Genomic DNA, 25,932 nt, shown 5'->3' with positions numbered 1-25,932 from the left:
TTGTGGGTTCAGTCGAAATCTGTGTTCCTCTGCCCATTCGAAGACCTTGCTTAAACTTAACTGAACCTGCCGCCCAGACATTGCTAGATTGCAAGATCTAAAGCCAAGCCGGAGGTCATCGACATATGTACAATAAAACATATTGCGAGGGATGGACAAGTGCAAGGAATTCATTTTGATGAGAAAAAGTGAGCAGCTAGGTACAGCACCTTGTGGCACGCCTGTTTCCTGGACAAATGTTTGGGAAAGAACGCTGCCCACTTGTACACAGAATGTCCGGTTTGACAGGTAACTTTCGATTATGTGAAACATCCTTCCGCGCACACCAAGGTGGGACAGGTATCTTAGTATTCCAAATGCCATGTTGTATCGTAAGCCGTTTAGATATCGAGGAACACAGAGAGAAAATATTGTTTATGGACGAAAGCGTCTCTAATCTGTGCCTCGATACGAACAAGGTGGCCTGTGGTGAATCTACTCTCTCGAAACCCGCACTGAAAGGGGTCGAGTAAATTGTTTGTTTCAAGCAAATGTACAAGTCGGCAAATAATTATTTGTTTCGAAGACTTTGCACAAGCAGCTTGTAAGTGCAATAGGCCTATAAGTCGAAGCTGAAGAAGGGTCCTTGCCCTCTTTAAAAATGGGGATAATAATAGCCTCTTTCCAGGAGGTAGGGATAGTGCCAGAAAACCAGATAGCATTGTACAAACAAAGTAAGGTTTTTGTGTTTCGATTGGTAGGGTTTTTAGCATTTCATACACCACATAGTCAAAACCTGGGGCAGAAGTATTGCAGGAGTTTAGAGATGTTCGGAGCTCAGCTAAACTGAAAGCTTGGTTATACGCCTCGCATTTAGTGCATTTGTGTTCAAGTTTCTGCTTTTCTATTCTTTTTCTATATTTTTGGAAAGTGTCAGTATAGTGTGATCAGCTGGACACTCGTTCAAAGTGTGCACTGAGGAAGTTTGCCTGATCGTCCAAGGTATCACCCTGAGTGTTTACGAGTGGAAGTGTGTGTACTAGTTTTCCTGCTATCTTACCAACCATGTTCCAGACTTCAGCCTCCTGTGTGTACGAATTGATCCCTGACAAAACTTCTGCCAGCTTTCTCTTCTGTCCTGCCGACACGTTTTCCTGCCTTGAGACTTTATTTTCTTGAAGGTGGGAAGATTTTCGGCTGTCGGTGAGTTCCGAAGCAACGTCCATGCTCTAGTTTGCTGTTTGTGCGCGTTTCGGCATTCAGAGTTCCACCATGGCAAACGCCGTTTTCCAGCGCGTCCATTAGTTTGTGGGATGCATCTTGTTGCAGCATCAATCAAAAACGCTGTGAAGTAGTTCACAGCAACATCAATGCTCAAAGTACATATGTCACTCCAACTTAGACGAGCGATGGTATAAAACTGTTCCCAGTGGGCTCTGTTTATGAGCCATTTGAGAACACGTGGTGGACATACAGTTGCTGTGGTTGTGCTCAAAAGTACGGGGAAGTGGTCTCTTCCGTAGAGATTACTCACGACTTTCCACTGGAGTAGAGGCACAAGAGATGGAGATACTATGCTTAGGTCTAAGGAGGAGTAGGTGTTATTAGCGAGATTATAATAGGTTGGTTCTTTTCGATTTAGGAGACACGCGCTCAACGAAAAAAGGAACTGTTCAGTCAGTCGACCTCGCGCGTCGCAACGAGAGTCACTCCATAACCTGCTATGCGCATTAAAATCTCTAAGGAAATCATAAGGCTCCGGAAGTTCATCAATTAAAGAGTGTAAATCACGTTTTTGTAGCTGATAGCTATATAGGAGGAATGTAGATAGTGCATATTGTGATCAGTTTATCAAAAAGAACAGCTCGAACAGCCACTGCCTCAAGGGATGTTTGGAGTTGTAATTGTGTGCATGCAATCCCTTGATTCACTATAATGGCAACAACTCCGGATTGTGTCATGGCATCATCACAGTCCTTTCAGAAAATAATGTATTTACGAAGAAAATTTGTGTGTTTTGAATTAAGGTGTGTTTTTCGTACACACAGCACTTTTGGTGAGTGTTCGTGTAAAAGTTCTTGGATGTCGTCAAGGTTTCTGAGAAGACCCCTGACGTTCCATTGTATATATTGAGTGTTCATGGTGACTGTAAAATAGTGCTGTGTGTACGAAAAGCGAGTGGCTGTTTAGACAGGCAGCTTGAGTTCACGTAACAGGGCCGTCACCAGGCCCTATGATCTGCTTTTTTGTTTTCTTGGCGTGCTCCAAGGAGCCACACCGCTGTTTCAGCACCAAGGGTACCGACGTATTCATTTCCTCCTCGGAGGCACTGGATGTCCGCACGTACGGGCTGTTTGAATTTCCGGCCTCGCCTGGTAAGGTGAGGCCTTGAGGCCTGAGGACTCTGTAGTCTCCGGTCTCTGTTTGGGAGTAGGCAGTGCGGCCTGAACTACAGCCACCTTGGGGGCAGGTGCCACAACCGCCAGCTCGCTATGCGCGGGCCGAAGGAGTGGCGAGGGCTGGTGTGGCGGTGCCCCCCTACGCGCCGCATCAGCGTATGTAGGTCCATAGAATGATGCAACTCTTCGCCGTGCTTCCTTAAATGATATGTTCTCCTTCACCTTTAATGTAATTATTTCTTTTTCTTTTCTCCAGTATGTGCAGAAGCGGGAATATGCGGCATGGTTTCTTTCGCAGTTTACGCAGTGTGGCGGTTGTTTGCAGTTCTCAGACCCGTGGCCTAGCATTCCACATTGTGCACAAGTCTGGCGACAACAACAGGTTTTAGAGCCATGGCCATACGTCTGGCATTGGAAGCAACGACAAGTTTTTGGTATGTACGGCCTGATAGATGTCTTCGTGTATCCTGTTTAATAGATTCTGGTAGTTTACTGGATGCAAACGGGAGTATTAAGTGTTTCATCAGTGTTGCCTTATTATCTTTTCTGATGGTAATTCTCTGCACATTAGTGACATTATGGCTCTTCCACCCTTCCAAAAGTTTATTTTCGGTCAGGTCAAGTAAGTATGCGGCAGACACCACTCCGCGAGTGATCTTCATAGATCTGTGTGGTGTTACGGTGATCGGTACGTCACGAAACGTTGAGAGGCTGTCTAGCTTTACAAATTGTGCTTTGTCCCGAATTTCGAGGAGAAGGTCTCCACTAGCCATTTTGGTTACTTTGTATTCAGCCCCGAGAGTTTAAGTGAGACACCTGGCAACTACGAAAGGAGATATGGTCCCAGCTAGCTTTCCGGTTTTTCACAGCGAATGACGTGGAAGTGGAGAAATGTTTCTATTGGCTGGTTAAAGAAATTTATGTCATCGGTGCGTACCCGCTTTAGGCCGGTACGATCAGACAGTAGGGGGAATGCTCTATGCATGCCGGTCTTATTTTTGTTCAACAGCGTTGGCGGCCACCCACCCCGGAGCCCAACAAGGGGACGCTGCAGGTTTGCAGGTGCAGAAACCTTGCAGACGTCAGCTGTACAACACTGCCATAACCCAATGCGCCTATACCAAGGTAGGCTATTTCCACAGGCTTAACCCTAGCCGCCAGGAAAATTGGAAGTAAACAGAAGAGATAAGTAGACAGGAGAGACTAAAAGTGAGAGATAAAGATGAAGTTGTAGGGGAGAGAGATAGGAAAAGGAGACGGCCAAATTGCCCTGTGTGGGTCAGCCCAGAGGTGCCGTCTACGTGAAGCCGGGGCCAAAGGGGTGTATTGCCTCTGCACTGGGGCCTTAAAGGTCTGATCACCCAGCGTCAGCTCGACCCCCAGGATCCCCTTTTCCCCGGACACGGCAAAGCCACGCACGGCTAAATGTGGGAGGAAGCCGAACCCCCCCCCCCCCCCCTTTAGCTGGGGTCCCTGGTGTCGTTACGCACCAAACGCCTACTTACGCAGACGCCCCTGCGGGGACCGAAACCGAAACCCAATCAAGCGCCCTGTCTGCATGTGACGTACTATTTGGTAGAGCCAGAGGCTGTATACTCGTTCCGCTGGCACGGAGTATGAAAATTGTGAAAGCCGGTCCAGCGAAGCACTGGCCAAACACCAAAGAGGAAGGAAGAAAGCATTCCCGTGCCATACCCGTGCCTAACACTGCCGCCATCGCCTTGTGGAAAGCACAATAAACGCTATGGTGGCCAAAGTAGTGATGCCATCGGCTGCGTCACTTCCGTTGACATGCCAAACCTGACGTCACACAAACAGTGTTTCCAATGACTCTGGCAAGTGAGGTGAGCTTTTCGAGGCAATCTTTAAAATTTATTTGCAAGCGATCAGTGCATCACTCAAACCTGTGATTTGGCATAAAGGACTAAACTGTGCAATGGAACACACCCAGCGGATTTCATTGAGATTCATTGACCTCGAAAAATTGCCGCAGCTGGCCTTTAAGCCGGAAAACGTTGCCGTGGAAGGCTGTTAAGGTCAAAATGACTTTAAAAGCAATTCACTGTGGGAAAAGTATAGATGGCCACAGCAGCGCTTGCCTAAGCTCACTATGTGAAAGAAACTGACGTTGAGTGTAGCTTTTGTATTGATAATCATGAAACTACAGCTAGCGCTTTTTGCCTTGACACATGAAAAAGAGAGGGAGAGAGAGAGATGCGCGAAGCTAAGATAGGTGCGGCCTCTAGGTTTATGGTCAATAAAAAGCAGATATGATGGAGCATATCCATGCAGTAAACAGCAAAATAAAACTACGTAACAGTGCAAAAGAAGACCTCGCAAGGTTTTTTATGCATTCACCGAAGGCGACCTAAAGGTGACAGCCGGCTCTTTCTTTTTCTTCCAACAATTCATCTGCTCCCCTCCCCCCTGGATTTGCACTGATTTATGACTGAAGGCATTCCAAACTTTCAGCACCTCACCTGGTTGTGCTCGGCCTCCAAGATTGGTGGGCCATTCACACGATAACAAAGCAGTGCAAAGCGACGATGTCGTCTCATGACATAATCATGGGACCATCATGATGACCTTATACATTCTGGTGATCCGCGATGTCACGTTGACGTCGTGTGATGACGCCATCAGGCGATGATTTTTGCTATACTACTGTTGATGCCGACGCCGCGGGATGCCAAAGACACCAACAGTAAATTTTTGTTTTTAGGCGAAAACCTTAGATGCCTCATCAAACGTGAAACTCGATTGTTTGCGACCCACGTCGACGACGTCGAGTGATAGAAAAAAACCACCGCGTGATGACAACATATATGGCGTCAGAAATCCCCGAAAATTGTGACTTTATCAAAACATCATGTGACTTCACGTGATCATTTCATCGCATGACATCCGAGTTAAGTGCAATGTGATCTCATCATAGAGGCAATGCAGAATCAGTTTCACACTACCTCCATTTTTGGAAGCAGTGCAGACCTCGTTAGATACAGGAAGTTTTCAAAGGGTGGTGTGAAGAGTGGTGGGTTGGGGCGTTGGCCGGCGGGTGCAGATGGGGCACTGGCCCTCCTCAAGCCGCATCGGCACCTTCCCACGCCCAAGCTACACCAGTGCTCTCCCCTATCACGACGCAACGCGGGTGCGCACCCATGGCGAAACCCTGCTGACAGTCATAGACCGGTGAGGTAGGACCAGTACACCGGCTGAGAAGAAAAAGCTGATGGCCTTCTCCATCAAATCATTTTAGGCGGATGAATGTGGGACCCTGTTAGTTTATACCGAGGTATCTAAGCATCTAGCCCTAATAATTTAGCGTATGGGAAGAAACAAAACGCATCGTTGGCAAGCAGCATCGCCACCATTCGGGTTCCGGGCTCCTCTCGCTCGTCTCATGCTGATCGTCGCCGGCACCTGCCTGAACGTTGCTCTGTCCCGATCGTGTTTTAATCGTAGAGCTGCTGTCGCAACACACGCCAATAAACCCCTTTTCAATTGGTGGAGGGTGCTTACATTCCCCCTCGCCGGAATCTGGGTGCTGCCATTCGCCGTCGCCCAAACCTGGAGCTGCACGACCAAACGCTACCTCCCATCATGGTCACCAGCAACGCGCAACTTGGCTTTTTCACTCCATCCTCCAGCACCCCGGCGTGTTTCGCTTGGGAGAGCCCACGGTCTTTAGCGAAGCTGATGAGACCACCGTGGAAGACTGGTTTACCCATTACGAACTGGTGAGTGCAAACAACAAGCGGGATGACGCGGACAAGTTGACTAACGTCCTCTTTTACCTCTCTGACGTTGCCAAAATGTGGTATAACAACCACAAAAACGACACTGCGACGTGGTCCATCTTCAAAATGTCGTTTGCTGACGTTTTCGGCCTACCCGCTGTCTGTGTGTCCAGGGCCGAACAACGCTTGTGGACTCGCGCACAGAAGCCATCGAAATCGTTCACCGGTTACATCGAAGACATTGTTGATGTTTGCAACCGTGCGAAAACCGCCATGCCCGAGTCTGAGAATTCTGCATATCCTCAAAGGGATAATATGATGGTGCATTTCAGATGTTCCTAGCCCGTAATCCTGCACTGATACGGATCTTGTCATTCTATGTAAAATTTCGACGAGTTGATGAACAGCGGCCATTTTTCTTACACGCCGACTCACTCTCGAGTCCTAAATTTGTTCCCGATCACTCACTGACCTTGCTAGAGAATGAAGACTTTCTGCGTGAAGAAGTAGCTCGGCAACTGTCGTTGATTCTCTCCACGCATTTGCCGCCGTCCTCTCGTCTGCCCTCACCACTCCACGACGTTATTGCCAAAGAGGTAGTTCAGGCTGCTCCCATCGCTGCCCTCCAGCAGCCTGTTCCCCATGAGCCGGCTATGCAGCCTGTTGCCGCGCCTCGTACGTATGCCCAGGTTGTACGCAGCAGACCCCGCCAGCAGCATTTGCCTCCCATGTCTTCACTTGCTCCCCACTCCACCCCTTTTTAGACACCTTGGGCTGCACTGCAAGTCTAGAAATTCCTGGCGCACTCCTGACAATTGACCGATTTGCCACACCTGTGGTACTCCAGGACACGTGGCACGATATTGTCGCTGTCGCGTCCAACCACTCCACGACGCGACTCGGCCATTCCCGTATGACCCACAGCCTGTAGTGACGCCGTCAGTCGGGTAAACAACAACTTCATTGCAGTTGGGTTAGTGCTATATAAAGAAATGCGTGGTGTAACGTCACGTAATTACGGGTGTTATCTGCGGGCAGCACATCCAGCCACGTTACATCTTCCTTTTATTGTGGCCCAAATGCCTCTCAGGCTGTGGGTATCGACAGGGCTGGCAGCGAGCTCTTGTGCTTCGGCGAAGCTCTCGAGGGGCGTGGTCCTCTTTGGGGCCTTCGTCGCTGTGGGTTATCCTGTCCCGCAGGTGCTCTCTTGTGCGCCTGAATTCTTGACCCTCTTCTGTTTTAAGGGTCGCTGACCGGGGCATGCTGGCTGGCCTCAGAAAAACTGCCGGTGACCATGTTCGCTGGAGGGTGTCGTATGCGGACACTGGCTGGCCTGGAGACAGGGCCGGCAGATTCATCGTTCCGCGGTTGTAATAGACCTTCTGGCGTTGACGGATCTCTCTGGGGCTGTTGTGAACAGCTTTGCTAGGTACTGCTTCTGGTTCCAGGTGGCTGTTAGACACAGACAGGAGGGTCCTGGTTTGCCGTCCCATGAGTCTCTGCACAGTGACTTTAGCACACCATCTCTGGGGGTACTGCGCCATTCTAGCAACGCCATATAAAAATCAACCCGGTTGCGCCCACATTTCTTTTGGAGCTTTTTAGCTTCCTGTACGGCTCTTTCCGTCATACCATTGGCGCGGGGGTGATAAGGGCTTGTTGTAATACGGGTAACGCCTAGTTGTCGCAAGAACTCTTTGAAAAAGTGCCTGTTGAACTGCGGGCCATTATCACTGCAGAGCTGCGACGGTAAGCCATGAGTGGCGAACAATTCTGTGCACCATACTGTCAGAGCACTAGCAGTGCTCTGCCGGAGTTCACGGATTTCAAAAAAGAAAGAATAGAAGTCCACTTCTATGGCAAATGCACGGCTTTCATGAAAAAAAAAGGTCCATGCCAACAAATTCCCATGGCAGTCTTGGGATGTCGTGGCTGTGAAGAGGCATTTTGGCATTCAGCGGTTGATACTTGTGACAGACCTTGCAGTTTTTGAAAAATTGCTCTATTTCACGCGACATATTTGGCCAGTACAGTATGTCTCTTGCCCGTGCCTTCATCTTTTCGAATCCCGGGTGCGCAGCGTGAAGCAGCAACATAAGTTTTTGTTTCTGTGAGGTTGGTATAATTACCTTGTTGCTGCGAAAAACAAGACCGTCCTGTGTGTGTAGCTCCTCCTTGTAGGACCTGTACTGACGAACACTTTCGGGTATCTCGCTCTTCTCAGGCCAGCTTGTTTCGGCGAAATTTCGAAGTTTGACCAGGGCCGGATTTTCATTTGTTGCAGCACGAGGATCCCTCAGGCGTTGCTACGAAGCTGAAATGTACTCAAACACATTCACTTGAAATTGCTCCGTTTCTTTTTGCATGAGCTGCTCGCCTGGAAACCTACATAAGACGTTAGCTAGGAAGAGCTCTTTCCCTGGCTTGTAGACCAATGTAATAGGATATCGTTGCAAAGTTAAACGCATGCGCTGTAAGCGAAGCAAACATTGGTAAACCGGTTTGCTGAATATCGGCACCAAGAGGCGGTGATCGGTCTCAATGATCACAGTTTCTTGGCCAAAGATTTAATCGTGAAACTTGACGCAACCATGTACAATTGCCAATGTTTCCTTTTCAATTCGAGCGTACCGTTGCTGCGCCTCTGTTAGTGAACGTGACGAGAATGCGACAGGATGGCCGTCTTGAATGAGCGCAGCGCCAACTCCCTTTTGGCTGGCGTCAACCGAGAGGATTACTGGCTCATTTACGTTGAAGAAACCAAGAACTGGTGCATTTGCTAAGCTTTCACGCAACATTTCATAACTTTGCTGCTGAGAGTCAGTCCAAACCCATGCAATGTCTTTGTGCAGCAATGTTCTTAGCAGGGCTGTCACGTCAGACATGTTAGGAATGAAGCGCTGTACATAATTCATCATGCCTAAAAAGACTTGGAGTTCCTTACAATTCTTTGGCTTTTCCATTTCCAGTATGTCTTCCACTCGACCTGGGTCCAGGCGGAGGCCTTCAGTGCTAAGAATGTGCCCGAGGTTGTGGACTTCAGGCTGCAAAAAAGTGCATTTCTTTAGGTTACGCTTGAGGTTGTTTTCACGACAGCGTAACAACAAAAGTGACAGGTTGTTGTCGTGCTCCTCTTTTGTGCGGCCCCAAAGCAGTATGTCATCTATTATCACGGCTACTCACAGAAAACCTTCCAGCATGTGATGCATAGCTGCTTGTAATATTTCTGGGGCAGACGCGATGCCGAAGGGTATTCGAAGAAACCGATAACGCCCATACAGCGTGCTCATCGTACAGAATTTGGAGCTTGATTCGGTTAGCCTTATTTGCCAGAACCCTGACGCCGCATCAAGCGTTGAGAAGTACTTGGCACCGGATAGTTGCGAGGCTGTGTCTTTTAAGGTTGGCATTGAGTAATGCTCCCACAGCAGCACTTTGTTAAGCGCTGTAGGATCCAGGCAAATTCTAACCTCGTCCTTCTTTGCAACTGTTACCATATGGCTAGACCACTCGGTTGGCCCGGTTACCTTTGCAATGACGCCCTGGGCTTCCCTGCGCTGCAGCTCAGCTTTGACTTTGTCCTGAAGAGCTACGGGAACTCTTCTCGCCGGAACGACAACTCCCACTGCGTCTGGCTTGAGCTTCATGTCATACTCGGAGACTTTTAGCTTCCCGAATCTTTCAAAGACGTTCGCGAAAGATTGTACTGGCGGGTACAGTTCATGCTGTAGGTCTCGCATGCGGTAGATGAAGCAAAAACTTTCAGTTTCTGCACCACTCAGAGTGGCAGGGATGTCTTGATCGATAATGAAAAATGTTTGTTCTTTGGTTCTGTCATTTGCTGAAAGCATCAACTGAACTTGCGCGTGCGCGGCTGTTTTGTGCCCAAAAAATGCTGTGAGCTTAACGTTGCAAGCTTGCTGAGCTTTATACGGCAATTTTGAAACATCGCTTCTTGAAATTACACAACAGTTTGCACTCGGATGTGATGGGATAGCCCTCGATGTACACAGTTGCGCTCCAGTCATCACTGGCGATCGCGCCGACAGTCAACGTTTGTAGAAAAAAATTGTTGTCTTCTGCTCGCACATCTCGTATTTGTTGCCTGACGTTTTGCGGGTACTTGCATGACCTGCAAACTCTGGCGAAATGGTTTAACCATCCGCACTTTTGGCATGTTTTCCCTCTCGCTGGATGCATGTCACTGCGGTGCATTTGACTCCCACATTTGTAGCAACTACTTTTTCCTATTGCGACAGCATTTACTAGAGTGTCTTCACCAGATCCTGTGGCTCCCCTTATTTCTCTGAAGTGCTCTTTGCTTTGTTCCTGCGCCCGGCATATGTTGACGGTCTTTTCGTACGTCGGGTTTTCCGCTATCAATCTTTGCTGGAGGCTCTTATTCGTTGTACCCAGAATGATTCGGCTGCGCAGCATGCGGTCTTCGAGACTCCCGAATTCACAGTTCCTCACTAACACACGCAGTTCTGTTAGCCACTCATTAAATGGTTCACCTGTCTTTTGGTTTCTTGAACCGAAAAGAAATTCTTGAAATGTCAAGTTGGTCGCGGGCCTGTAGTGCTCTTCAAATTTCTTGATCAGGACTTCCACATTATTTCTGTCTTCCGCTTCCTCGAACTTGAAGGTACTGTATGCCTTTCGAGCTTCTTCGCCTATGATAACTAGCATAGTGGCTGGGTGAACATCCTTTGGCTGTGTGTTCAACTTCGTAGCAGTGGAAAAGAGCATAAACTCACTTTTTCAAGTTTTCCAGGTAATCAAAGGGTCCTGTGACGCCTCCATGGGCTTCGGGGGTGGTAATAACGCTGACGCAATTGATGCATCAGGTGGGTTCCGCTGCCACTATGTAGCGACGCTGCCAGTCGGGTGAACAACATTTTTATTGCAATTGGGTTAGTGCTATATAAAAAGATGCGTGACGTAACATGTAACGTGACTACGGGTGTTATCTGATGGCTGCACATCCAGCCGGGTTAAACATCCCAAGCATCTACCTGCTTCTTATACCTCACCGCAATATGGCTACACTAACCTTCCCGAGTCTCAGTCACCCCAGCCGCCATTTCAGACTCCCTCTCTCCGCTCCCCGTCTCTTCGCAGGCAATCACTGTCCCCAGTACGTCCCCGGCCCACTTTTTTCAACCAGGAAAACTGAACGCCACAGTTCCAGAGGCAAGAACTGTGCCGTCGTCAAAATATCTAAGTCCTCGCACTGCTCCTGATAACGTCGTCGCCATATTTGTCGATGGTGTTTCTACATTTGCCCTAGTCGACCTAATGCTGCCGTTTTTGTTATATCCGCCCAGCTCTGCCACTCCCTACGCAATGTGACCACGCGTTGTCTGGACTATTGCTTCGTATGGCGAGTACACAACCAGTTCGCCCTCTCGGGAGCGATGCGAGCGCACAACCGTATAGGTCGTGCAGCACACTGGTTCCGACTATTTTCGATTGGAATTTCGGGCTACCTCTTCGAACCTCCGAGAAAATCTCAGCACCATCCCAGAATGTGATTCGGTTCTTCTGGATACCTTGTTTGGGCAGGTGGGCCCTTCTACGTCTTTCATGGGTGACTTACGTCTCGACGATGCCGGCGGCGTCGCTCGGCCTAACGAACATGGCGCCTCCCGGTAGAACGGGTGGCTGGCCCCGCACCGCTGCCGCAACAGTGGCGGACACCCAAACTGGATATGATCCTGACAGCATGATTCAGACCACCATCCCGCCTTCGGACAGCCAACCGGAGCTGTCCCAACCCTTCAAGAGCACCGCGCTTGTTGCCGCGGTCGCTCGCCGAGAGAAGGCGAACAACGCACAGATGGTGGCCTCCGCCAACGCAGCCTCCCTGGCCACATCTTCCGACGCTGATGCTGGCGCCTGCTCCTCAACACTTTCTCTGCTTGCGACGCGCTCCACAGGCTTACAGCGGGGATACAAGAGGCCTGGGTGACAGCCTCAACCCCTGCCGAAGCCGAAAGCAATGAACTTCGTCGTTGTGGTCAAGCACAGGACTCAGTTGTCCCTCACAGCCATCTTCCTCAAAAACGGGACCGGTAGCACGCTCATCGCCCACCTCGGAGTGACCGCGAAGCGACTGGTCACCGTTGTGATGACGTGACCAAAATCACACCTTGGTGTACAGCTCGAACCCGCATTTAGCGGAAAAACTCATCGGTGAGTTTGCGGTTCCCTCACCTGTCGGACCAGTGCCCATATTGGGGTACCTGCGTGCGGACACTCAAAACACGTGTTATGGAGTAGTGACGGTGCGCAGCTCCGACACCGAAGCCGCTCGGAAAGCCTTTACTGGCCCGACGGCGAGATCCTCCCCGTCCGGCGAGTGGGCACCTTTAATAAGGTGCGTCTCACCTTTTCTGGCAAGGTGAAGACCCGTTATGTCTCCTATGACGCCCTGCGTATCTCGGTGCAGTCTTACAAGAAACCTCTACCAGCCTGCAGTCGGTACGGCTCCGTTGGGCGTCGACCCGACGCCTGTCCCGGCCCTAAACCAGACGTTTGCGGCATCTGCGGAAAGCCGGTGCCAATCGCGGATGGCACTCACGCTCCTCATGAATGCACGCCCAGGTGTACTCTGTGTGCTGCACCCCACGTCGCCGGGGACCGGTGCTGTAAGGAATGTTACAGGGCGCCGCCACTCAAGCCGCACCATGCTCCACCGGAAGGTCAAGCCGGTCCCGAGAAGAAAAACGTCGGCACCCATGGAAGCCACCGAAGCCGGGCTCTCGGACACCGCCACAAGGGGCTCAGCCCTCTACCACTAACCCTGTTCCGTCCCAGCCCGCTGGCGCGGCTGCTCTCGGGCCTTCCCGGCAAGGCCCAACTCCGGACGGATGTCAAGCCAAGGGGCCTACTACGGGGCAGGGTTCGCCCGATCTGCCCAAACCGAACCCGCCATCACCAGGACACAAATCTGCTGGCCAGGGGGATTCCTGATGGGCCACCCGCGTTCAGCAGGGACCCCAGGTGAGCGGCTCGGGCGGGGCAGCCTCGCCGTCCCCACCTTCCATGATTCCCGATCCAAACTGCGTACTCCTTTCGCTCCCACCGGGGAACAAGGTGAATTCCACCAGTTACAGGCCCAAGTTGCCTCGTTAACGCAGGCAGTGGAGGTGCTTGCGAACCGCTCGTCCATACCTACTCCGACACCCTCCGGGCACGCGCTGGAGGCGATGGATAGTGCCCCCTCTCTACATGGGGACAACGCGGTGCTCTTCGCACCGATGGAGGCACGTCTTAGACTTTTGGAGGCTCAGATGGCGCCCATAGGGACCACCATTGAAGATAGACTGGCACCCCTTTAAACCGTTTTCGACCGCATCCCGGGCATGATAGTTGCCCAGTTGCCCAACTTGCTCTAACACCCGCTTGTCTAAGGTTAAGCGGGGGTCTAACTCTTAAGCATTCTGACCCTTTTCCCAGGTGGCTGCGGTAGACGAGCAGTCTAACAGTTCGACGGCGACCTCTGATGTGAGCACTGGATTGAGCAGCAGAGCCCCAGTGAGCCCCTTTGCTCTCGTGGAGCCCCCCCCCCCCCCTGAAGCACACTCCAACGATGACAATCAACGGCCCTAGATCGCACCGCGGCCACGCTAATTGGGATATTTTTACAATACTACAGTAGAATTGCGCTGATTTAAGGCACGCACTAAGCGGGCTGCTCTGCGGCTCCATTTAGAAACCTATCCACATTTTCCCGCGGTAGTGGCCCTTCAGGAGCCGGGTGAGCACGATACCCTCACAAATTATACCGTGTATCAAAGGGTGCGGAAACCGCCCTCTGCGTGCATCGAAATTGCACCGTCAACCAGGTACGTCTCGACTGCGATCTGCTTTACCCGTATGTTATGGTAACTATCCTCCCACTTAGGAAGCAGAACGTATCCCTACACGTCCTCAACATCTACAGTTCGCCCAAACTCCGTAACGTAACTTGATTGATTGATATGTGGGGTTTAACGTCCCGAAACCACTATATGATTATGAGAGACGCCGTAGTGGAGGGCTCCGGAAATTTAGACCACCTGGGGTTCTTTATGTGCACCCAAATCTGAGCACACGGGCCTACAACATTTCCGCCTCCATCGGAAATGCAGCCGCCGCAGCCGGGATTTGAACCCGCGCCTTGCGGGTCAGCAGCCGAGTACCTTAGCCACTAGACCACCGCGGCGGGGCTGTGTAACGTAACTTATATTGCTGTTTTTAGCGAAGCCCTTGTAGTGGCAGGGAGAACCACTAGTCATTGTAGGTGACTTTAACGCCCCTTGTCCCCACTGGGGTTACCCTAAGGAAAAACGGCATGGTAGAAAGTTTGAAGAGCTTATTTCTACCCTGGGTCTCACCATCCAAACCGACCCTGCACAGCCAACCCGCATTGATAACTCTGTCAGTCGAAACACAAGTCCTGACCTTACACTTACCAAGCATATCAGGCGTGCAGACTGGCTCAACACTGCGGAAACTCTCAGCAGTGCCCACTGTATTCGCCTCACCCCCATTCGGACGAATCCCCTTACCCGTCCCCACCAACTCGCGAAACTTCCGGATTAGATGAAGTTGCGTTCAGAGTACACGACTACGGCTTCCATAGCTCAACAAGGCTACGCCACTTGGGCTCAACCCCTTGTGACGTCACTTTGCCAAACTGAGTAGACGGTTAGTCTCTCAGAGGCCACGCCAGTGGTAGATAACCATTGCCTCCGTCTCTTGAAGGCTCGGCATAGCCTCGTCCGCCGATGGCGTCGACAGAAGCATAATCGTCAGCTCGAAATCCGAATCGCATCCCACACCCAAGAAGCAGCCGAGTACGCGGCCCAGCTCGCTGACTCTAATTGGGTAGAGCGCTGTAACAATGCTGCAAAGCATATGTCAAACTCGAACAAGTGGCGTTTTTTCAGGGCGCTCATCGAACCCACCAAAACCCGCACAGAAACGCAAAAGCATCTTCAACACGTGCTCTATGCCTACGCGGGTGACACGGGTAAATATATGCAGGCTGTTAGGGATAAATATCTCTGTGGCCGACAGGACCTCATCGGAGTGGCGTACTCATATACAGACTCAGAGAACGCAGACTTGGATCGCTGCTTTCAACTCCACCATCTGAAGGTGGCCCTGTCCAAAATGAAGCGAGGAACAGCGCCGGGTTGGGATCGAGTGACGGTTAAGCTTTCAGCCAACCTCCTAGACCTGCCATACCTTCACCTCCTCGACTACTTCAATTAAATTTGGAAGGGGTGCAAAATTCTCTCGATTGATTGAAAAATGGCCCTGGTAACTTTTATTCCCGAGCCAGGCAAGTAAATCAATATCGAAAATGTCTGACCCATTTCTTTAACCTCGTGTGTCTGGAAGTTTGTGGAAACAATGGTCAGGGATAGGCTTTCCGATTACATTCAGGCCCGTAGAACCTTTGCCGACACTATGTACGGCTTCTGTTCACATCGCTCTGCTCATGAAATTCTCCCTCAACTCCACCGTGACGTTATTGAGCCGGTAGAACATCCCCTTGACGACAATGTAGTCCTCGCCTTGGATCTCAGGGGAGCTTTTGATAACGCTACCCACGAAATAATTCTTACCCATCTGTCCCAAACAGACTGTGGGCGTGATGCTTTCAGGTACATCCGTCAGTTCTTGATGGAACGGCAGACGTGCCTCCGCATTTAAGACAAGGAGCATGGTTCGTATCTTCTAGGTATTCGAGAAACACCACAGGGAGCGGTCCTCTCTCCCTTTCTGTTCAATATCGCCATGGCTCATCTTCCCCCACTGCTGAAAGATATGCCCGGTGTACGGCAGGCTCTGTATGCCCACGATATCAGCTGTGGGCAACACACGGTTCTCTTGGCAGCATTGAGGCCTGCCTTCAGCAAGCAGCATTGGTCATGGATGACTACACCCATCGCTGTGGCCTCGAATGCTCCCACACGAAATCGGAGTACGTGCATCTTCGCCCTTAACCAAATGACACAACTGAAATCGTACTTTCTCTGCGCACCGGGCTTATCCCGGAACGCGAAAAAATCCGTGTCTTAGGGCTCTTTATACACAAGAGTCGGAAAGTCGATACCACCCTGCGCGAATTCCGTACGGTCGGGGATCAGTTGGATCGCATAGTCCGCTTAGCCTCGAACGAGCGAGGCAGAGAGCCGCGATGCTCTATGCCTCGCCAACGCTTTTGTGACCAGTCGAATTCTTTATTCGACACCCTACCTACGTTTGCGCAAATGCGATGAGAACACGCTGGACAGCATTCTCCGACAAATATACAAGCACGCCCTAAACCTCCTAATCGCGACGTCTAACCAACGTCTTGCAGAGCTGGGCATGACCAAAACGAACGGGGAACTCAAAGAGGCCCATCTCAACAACCAGTAGCTGTGGCTTACCAAGTCGCACGCTGGGAGATGTCTCTTACGCCACCGCCATATCTCTTACACCTACAATGCAGAAGGGCGCACCACGATCCCAGAGAACTGGCGTCGAGTGTTCGTTTCCAGCCTCTGCCCCAAAACATGGCTAGGGGGACTCACAAAGGCAGGCGAACTGCGCGGGTTACAGCTTTGCAGGGACGCTATGGGTCTCGTCTGGGAGTCTTGTATACGGAGGTTTCCGGCCGCCACCATTGGGGGTGGTACACGGCAGCCGTAGTCCATCAAAACGCGCCTGTCTAAGGGCTCACATTTCGAGTTACAGACATCACTCATCCGGAGGAAGTCGCAACAGCTCTCGCGGCAGGGGACCCCGCATCTCAGTTTATTATTACCGATTCGCGGAGCACGTGTCAGAATCTTGTTATAGGTCGTATCACCGTTCGCGCTGCTCGACTCCGTAAGCGCTGTGAATACATGGGCGGCCCGAATACACGTTTCCTCATCTGGACTCAAGCTCACGCAGGACTAGGTGGTAACTAGGCTTCCGATACCTCGGCCCGCGCGCTTGATTTTCGGGACCCGCCTCGCCCTTCATCGCCTGATGATCCAGAACCTAATCTGGTAACCTCCTTTCGCGAAATTACAGTGATGTACAAATCGAAAGGGCTACAATTTTCGCCCCCAGCGCCAGCCCTGACTTAGTCTTACGAGCGCTGGCTCTTGCGCCTTTACGCCAACACAGTATTGTGCCCGGCTGTACCTAAGCACTTCAATCCGGCCTTCTCAGGGGAATGCCCGCACTGTGCTCATCCACTCGCGGATACTTTTCACATGGTGTGGGCATGTCCTTCTAACCCGGTGGTCCCCCCAATCACTTCCCCTACAGCCCCTACCCGAGAGAGCTGGGAGGCTGTCCTGCTCGGCTGCTCGGCCTTGGCGGGCCAAAGAGCCCTCGTGGCCAGGGCGCGTGCCACCGCAGAAGCCACAGGGGTCCCGGACTAGAGACTCCTCCTAGAGCTTGTAAAGGGTCGGCCCGTAAGGTCGTTCCTCTCTCTCACATGTAAACAGTTTCAGAAAATGTTTTTCACCACCACCACTGACCTCTTTGCACCTATACGGCCCGCACATTCATCTAAGGCTTTATGTACGTGTCGAGGTCATCGTCCTTTTGGTGTGCTCGCATGACTTTATCTTCGGGTGGGACTTTTTCTCACATCATCATGCCGTCATCGACTGCGCACGCGCTGAAGTTCAATTTTCGCACGTGTGTGACGAACCTTTGTATGAAACTCTTGATCAGTCACCAAAACTCGTTGTGCGTGAGGACACTGAAATTCCGCCAGCCTTTCTTGCCGTTGTCCCTGTTTGCTGCGATGACCATAACCATGCTACGGTAATGTTTACACCTTCGGACATTTTCATGAGCCGCAAAGCTTTTTCCTTGCCTTTCGCTATACTTGACATCACTGCTGGCCAAATCAATATTTTCGTCCACAACCCCTTTTCTGCACCGTTTACGCTACTTGCCGGTGAATGTCGTGGCCAAGAGGAGTACCTTGATTCTTCTTTCTTCCTTAAATGCCAGACTAATCGTGCAGTAGCGCCTCGGCCGAACTTAAAGCCTTTCTCCCACTGGAATGCTTATTGAGTTTCATCGCCGACACTTCAGGTGCTCAAGAAAGCACCGATCTTCTTAATCTCCTCCAGCACTTCGCGAATTCATTCGACATTTCTCAGCCACAATCGGGTCGCACTTACGCAGCGCACCACTGGATTGACGCCAGTTCGCACCAGTCATTGCGTCAAAGACCGTACCGTGTTTCTGCTGCAGAACCTCACGTCATCAACGACCAGGTCAAAGAGATGCTACGCTGTCGCGTTATTCAACCATCGCACAGTCCTTGGGCATCTCCTGTCGTTCTAGTCGGAAAGAAGAATGGATCGATTCGATTTTGCGTCGACTACCAGCGATTAAACAAAAATGACGCGGAAAGACGTCTATCCATTACTCTGCATCGACGACACCCTTGACAGCACCCAAGGAGCCGAATTATTCTACTACTTAGACTTACGATCTCGATACTGGCAGGTTCCTAAGGCAGAAGCTGATCGCCAGAAAACTGCGTTCATTACGCCAGATGACTGTACGAATTCAACGTAATGCATTTTGGGCTTTGTAAAGCTGCTGCCACGTTTCAATGACTCATGGTCAACACACTGCGTGGACGGAAGTGGTCTGTGTGTCTAAGCTACCTCGACAAAATTTTCATTTTCTCTCCTGATTTTCCTACAAACCTGCTTCGGCTCCAACTAGTTCTGACGTGTTTGACAACTGTGGGCTCCAACTGAACCTTAAGATGTGACGCTTCGCCGTGCGAGGGCTCTACATCTTAGGGCACATTATGTCCAAGCATGGTGTTCCACCCGACCCTGCAAAATTTCGTGCAGTCGCTGAGTTCCTGAAACTTATGACGTTGAAAGAATTATGCAGTTTCAACGGACTATGCTCATAATTCCGGCGCTTCGTTCAAAATTTCGCGTCTATCATGTCACCACTGACCTACCTCCTACGCGGTGACGCATACCTTCCATCCTGGTCTCCTGACCGCGACGTCGCATTCGCCACGCTCCATAGTCTGCTAACTTCTACTCCGATTCTTCGGCATTTTGACCCAAGAGCTGCAGCGGAAGTTCACACAGACGCTAGTGGGGTTGGTCTTGGCGCTGTCTTCGCCCATCGCAAGCCGGGCTACTCCGAATACGTCGTCGCTTATGCGAGCTTATGCACGCTCAATAAAGCTGAGGCTAATTGCAGCGTCACTGAAAAGGAGTGCTTAGCGTTAGTGTGGGTGCTTCGCAAGTTTCGCCCTTATTTGCATGGTCGCCCATTCGACTTGGTAATGGACCACCATGCACTTTGTTGGCTCACCACATTGAAAGATCCTTCTGGCTGCCAAGCTCGGTGGGCACTGCCAATTCAGGAGTACAACATTCGCGTCATCTATCGCAGCAGACGCAAGCACCCTGACGCCGACGTCCTGTCTAGTTCGCCTTTACCATCCCGACTCGGCCTGCAGAACCACTGGTACCAGCTCCATCGCATCTCTCGACCTTGACTCCTTTGCCAGTGAATGACACAAAGAGCCGTGGATCGCTTCCCTTTTTGACTGTCTCTCTGGATCTTCAACCATTGCGATATCACGATCTCTCTAACGTCAAGCTGCTCATTTCGCCATTCGTGATCAGCTGCTACAGCAATGCATCTACGCCCCTGAAGGTTGTAAGTGGCTCTTGGTTGATCCGAGCAGCTTGCGATCCCAAATATGCGCCTCCTTTAACGACCATCCCCAATGTGGCGATGCCGGAGCTTTCAAAACTTACTAACATATTCGCCATCGCTTCTACTGGCGCGTAATGTATGATTTTGTTCGAAAATTTGTTATGGGCTTCCCTGACTGTCAGCACCGTTAATCACCACCTTTCCACTCGTCCGGTGCACTTCAGCCACTTCCGTGCACTGCCAAACCTTTAGATCAACTCGAAATTGGTCTCTATGGCCCTCTACAGAAAACATCAGATAAAAATTGGTTGACCATAGTCACTGTGAACCCTTTAACATGCTACGCTGAGACCACCGCCCTTCCAAGTGCCACTGCGCGAGGCGTAGCGTCCTTCGTCCTCCATCACTTCATACTACGACATGGCGCATCTCGAGAAATACTAAACCATCCGAACAGAAGCCGTCGCGGCTCTGCTTTCTGAATGTCATGTTGTTCATCACAAGACCACGGCATACCACCTGCAGTCTAACGGGCTCACGGAAAGATTTAACCACATACTCAGCGATATGCTCGCGGTGTATGTGACATCTGAACATACCAACTAGGATCGCACTCTTCCATTCATCATGCTCGCATACAACACCGCGGCACAGTCTACCACTGGATTTTCACATCGCTTTCGTCTTTATGGACGCGAACCTTCCCACACCATCGACACTCTCCTTCCGTACCATCCTGACGCGTCCGAATGCCCATCTGTGTCCGAAGCTGCCCGAAAAGCCGAAGAGTTCCGTGAACTCTCACGCACCTTTACGTCACAAAAACAGCCGCACCAGAAAGAAAACAACGCCGACTCTTCACGAAGCCACAGCTATTCCCCGGGACCACTTCTATGGCTGGATGTTCCTCACCAAACTCCCGGCCTTTCCACAAAATTCGTCCGAAAGTACGAGGGCCCTTACCGCGTTTTGGAGCAAACCTCGCCGGCAAATTTTCTCATTGAGCCACTTTCCTCATCTGACGACATGCGCCGGCGTGGACGTGACATTGTCCACGTCACGCGCCTTAAGCCACACCATAGCCCTCTGCCTCCAGACTTTTAGGTCGCCAGGCTGGCTCTTTTTTGGCGGGGGCAAATTGTGAAGAAGAAAACGCCTCGTTGGCAAGCAGCATCGCCACCGCTCGGATACTGGGTTCTGGGCTCCTCTCGCTCGTCTAGGGCTGGTCGTCACCGGCATCTGCCTGAACATTGCTCTGTCCCAATCATACTTTATACGTAGAGTCACCATCGCAACGCATGCCAATAAACCCCTTTTCACGTAGGTAATTACAGGGTTAGCTGCAAGTGTGGAATTCCGGCCCCGTAATCACAGTGAGGACACAGATAACGATGGTCCAACTTAGCTGCATCACCACAAACATCGAAGCCATGAAGTAGCACCAAGCAATGAACTAATTATATAAGTGTTGGGGTTTACCGTTCCAAAACTACCATGCGATTATGAGAGACGCCGTAGTGAAAAGGTCCAGAAATTTAAACACACGGGCCTAAAGCATTTTCACCGCAATTGAAAATGCAGCCGCCGTGGCCGAGATTCAACACCATAACGTGCGGGCTAGCAGCCGAGTGCCTTAGCTACTAATTGATTGATTGATTGATTGATTGATATGTGGGGTTTAACGTCCCAAAACCACTATATGATTATGAGAGACGCCGTAGTGGAGGGCTCCGGAAATTTAGACCACCTGGGGTTCTTTAACGTGCACCCAAATCTGAGCACACGGGCCTACAACATTTCCGCCTCCATCGGAAATGCAGCCGCCGCAGCCGGGATTCGAACCCACACCCTGCGGGTCAGCAGCCAAGTACCTTAGCCACTAGACCACCATGCCGGGTAAGCAATGAATGAAACGTCCAGTGACTTTCACGTATTATCAGATTTCAGAACCGAGCAAGTGTGTCCTCCGCTTTCCTTATTTGGCATGTTCAGTGACGATTAGGGTTATTTGCGACGAAACACACAGTCTTGTATGCGTGAATGAAAGTCGAAGTGATGAGAAGAAGCGTTTCTTCACAATAGCAGCTCCTTACACCAGCCAAAGCCACTCAGGGCGCGCGATGAAAGCAGGTGAAAGCGGGAAAACGTCGTCTGCTCGGACCACTGGCGCTTTACTCTCCCACCATGCCCCAGCACCGTTCCACTGGGGAAAGACGCAGCGCTGCGACTTCTGGAAAGGTAGGGAGCCTTTAAGAGCACGCGTCTCCGTGTTTTAGGGTGGTGACAACTTCGATCATGGTTGCCTACAACTGGCGAAAATGGCTGCCATGCTTGACGGGCCGCCATGTTGGTTCGGAGCGGTGACTCAATTACATAGAATGTTAGCGTTTCCCTTAGCAGTGTGGGTTTGGGAGTGTTTTTCTAACAAGTTCTGAAAGCTGGAGGGCTGTCTCTTGAAGTTTAATTGATATATGGGGTTTAACGTCCCGAAACCACCGTATGAATATGAGAGACACCGTACTGGAAAGCTCCGGAAATTTTGACCACCTAGGGTTCTATAACGTGCACCCAAATTTGAGCACACGGGCCTACAACATTTCCGCCTCCATCGTAATTCCAGCCGCCGCAGCCGGAATTCGATCCCGCGTCCTGCGGGTCAGCCGCCGAGTACCTTAGCCACTAGACCACCCCGGCAGGGTTTCCCGAAATTAGCCGCCGCTTTTTACAACAAGAAAAATGTGCACGTGACTCGAGTTTCATAAAAAAACTGTATGAACAGTTCGTTTCTCACACCTAGTAGACCCACCGCATTGGCGCAGAGAGGATAATGAGGGAGTGTATATTTGTGAGCGGGAGAACCTCGATGTCACTGTGAACAGAGCTTAATGTCTACACGGCATTCCTGAAGCATATTTACTCCATTACTGCAGACACCTCAAAGGCCTTTCAGTGCAAGGCTCGAGACTGTGCTGCATTTTATGACGGTACCCATAATGACAAGGAAGGCAGATCGAACGACCAGGTAGCTCGCGATGTTCTCTGTAGACCGTAAAACTCCGTTAGCCTCTTTTTCGTACCCTAAATATTGCTTTTGTCCATATTATAATTTTATGTGGCAAGTGTAGTTCCTGCAAACGAATCTGTAGAATGGAGTGCCTAAAAAGCTCGCAAGCAATAAGCATTGCCAGAAAATTGTAGGGCACTCAATCATATATAAAACCAATTCCCCCTTCTCCCATAAGCCTGTATATTAGGCTAGAAGAAAAGCAAAGGGGAGTAACAAGGGACTAATTATGTTTTCCCACGTCAGATTTTATTGAATATAGCATCCAAGCAGCATCTAGCTTTAATTTCTTCAAACCGCCTTGCCTCCTTTGCTGGAAGCTTGTGTCCTCGCACTGGGCCTACAATAAAGCAAAAAAATGAAAAGTCATACACGGCACTGACCACACATACGGAGTCCATACAGATTTTCTCTACAATCACACTATGGAAACTGAGTTCACTATATCAAATCTTCGTTGTGGCTGGCTATGAAACAAAGTACGACGCAAATAACGACGCAGCAACAATTTCCCGTAGGAGATATTTGACTTATGGTTCAACGACCGACTTGCTTAGTGCACGTATACTTCATCGTTCAGGACCGCCAGATACACAGTAGGAACGGAGACGAAAAGTAAATCTGTCGCATTCATAGCATTAACACTAAATCTTTTTTTTTGCCATTGTTGAGCGAGTTTCAGTGTCGTTCCGCGTGTCATTAAAGAAAAGAACGAATACCCCATTGAAAGCTACACAAAATTTAGTTGTGTTGCAACTACGCAAGACTACAACAGTCTACAGGGAACGCGTTCATCTGCTCGTGTCTGTACCTCTCCAAATGCCCTTCCTCAGCGACCGAGGTGAAAGTGCACGAATGCGAACATCTGCAGCAAAGGAAGACGCGAACGCGAGCGTCTGCCGGTGGTTTACGGATCTGGCGTTTCCTGGACTAATGCGGTGACGGCTCCAGAAACCAATGAAACGTAGACAGTGAATGCATGCGGGACTGCACGTTCAACTAGTCATATTATTCAATTGGTGAACTGCACTTTGACAACGAAGATAAACATACTCGAGTTAACCAGCTTTCGCTCGCATAACCCGGCATATTCGAGCTAAGCCTGATCCAATTTTTACTGTACAAGTTGTCATGTTTACTTTGCTCAAAATGCTTTTCGTCGCATGACCAAGTCAATTATATCACAAAATATGCGGTGATATGCTCAATCCACTTGCAACGGGTACTCACCTCAAAAACACGGGAAGAAGTAGTCCGCTCCAAGCAATCATGCTTCATTCCTGTAATCCAGCATTTCCGTCGGCTAGAGCAAGTCGGGAAGCGGAACACTCTCCAGATGGTTTCGCGTCGTGGCACTAAGCACCGTGGCATTTACATTCCATAATTTTTTCAGGTGCGCTTAGCGCGAGGATGGTGTCGTAGGGGAAGCTAGGTCTACGGTGTATATAGCCAAACGCAACTCATACCGCAGCTTGCACACCCGCGCCAACATGCAGCTGGTGCAGCGCGACTGAGCAGGAATGCCTGGCTGCGAAAACCAACATGACGCTTCTTGTCATGGAAATCTGGACTGGCAACCTTGTGTTTTTTTGGGCGGCGGCAAATAATAATGGATGGATTGATATAGCTGTAACGTTTAAATCGGGTGGTGGCTAGCGCTACTTAGCCGTAACGCTTAGTGAACCAAAAACTAGATTTATCTTTTTTTTTTCCTTTAAATAGTAAAGTGGACGACTGGTACTTTGCAGTGAAGGATTTAATTTTCACTCGTGCCTTGACTTTAGCCACCAATCAGATAACCTCCTTCTAGTCAATTCAACCCGCTTAAAGTCTATTTTGCCCTCCCTGTCCCTCAACCCCAGTGCATTGAAAAACTCTGCGCCATCAACCAGAACTACAGGGTGAAGCGCTTTACAGAACATTATCAAGTGTTCGGCAGTGTCTTCCTCCTCTCCACATGTACTGCATACTGTGTCTACCCCTTCGTATTTGGCACGATATATCCTGGCCGGATTCGCAATACTCCCGTCCTGGCCTCAAACAGTGGAGAACTACCCCGAGTATTTTCGTAGATGTTTTCCTTAGCAATTTCCTACGTTCAATAGATCTCTAGTGCGGACTTCCTAATCATGCCAATTCTTCACATGTCAGTCTCCGTTTCATTCACCTTCTTCTTAACCGATAGTTCTTTGTGGTTTGGCCACCTGCTGTTTTCTAAGTATTTAGAAGTAAATTTCCTGGTTCGCTTCCGCCATTTTGTATCGACATTCTTCATGTACAAGTAGCTGAAAACCTTCCTAGCCTAACGCTCCTCCCCCATTTCTCTCAATCGCTTCTCGAATTTTATCTTGCTGCTAGCTTCCCTGCCCTCAAATGATGTCCATCTCATATCACCTTGTACTCCCTGATTTGGTGTATTCCCGTGAGCTTCCAAAGCAAGCCTACCTATTCTACGTTGCTTAAGTTCTAATCTTGCTTGAATATCTGATCTCATGCACGAGACTGCATTGCCGAACGTTAGACTAGGAACCATGACCCCTTTCCATATTCATCTCACAACATCATACCTATTGTAATTGCACAGTTCCCTGTTTTTCATTACCGCTGCATTCCTGTTACCTTTAGTCATCACGTATATTTTGTGTTCTCTTAGGTACTCGATCCCATTGCTTATTTATACGCCCAGATATTTGTATTTATCTGTTATCCCTAGTGTTACCTCCTGTATCGTCAGCTCACTACCTTCATTATCATTAAAAATCATGACTGCTGATTTTTCTTACTAAATCTCTAATTTACCCTATCTTCCTCACTACCACAGATGTCCATAAATCTCTGCAAATCTTCCTTGTTGTCGGCCATTAGCAGTATGTCATCTGCGTACATCAATGCTGGTAGTGTCTGTTCAATGAGTTTTCCTTGTTTGACCAAAGAGAGGTTGACGCCAAGCCTACTTTCCTCCAATTTGGCATCTAATTCTTGGAGGTACATCATGAATAACAAGGTTGACGGAGTTTAATGTCTGCACGGCATTCCTGAAGCAAATTTGCCTAAGCCC

The 25,932-nt window shown here is 50.0% G+C and overlaps 1 protein-coding gene across 7 annotated transcripts in view; it reads right to left on the bottom strand.

Moving 5' to 3' along the window:
• LOC142814754 (uncharacterized) overlaps positions 1–25,932 on the bottom strand; it is a 208,763-nt gene that overhangs the window by 21,175 nt on the left and 161,656 nt on the right. For 6 of the 7 annotated variants that reach the window (XM_075893996.1, XM_075893999.1, XM_075894001.1 and 3 more), the window contains one exon: positions 9,060–9,159. The exons of the other annotated variant lie outside the window; for it this stretch is intronic. In XM_075893996.1, coding sequence (XP_075750111.1) covers positions 9,060–9,159 — 100 coding nt within the window. The remainder of the gene's footprint in view (positions 1–9,059; positions 9,160–25,932) is intronic. 7 annotated transcript variants of the gene reach the window in all.

The sequence above is a fragment of the Rhipicephalus microplus genome, chromosome 4 (assembly GCF_043290135.1).
Source record: "Rhipicephalus microplus isolate Deutch F79 chromosome 4, USDA_Rmic, whole genome shotgun sequence".
Lineage (NCBI taxonomy): Eukaryota > Metazoa > Arthropoda > Arachnida > Ixodida > Ixodidae > Rhipicephalus > Rhipicephalus microplus.
The sequence above is the reverse complement of the archived record's forward strand: the minus strand, read 5'-3'. Positions and strand labels throughout refer to the sequence as shown.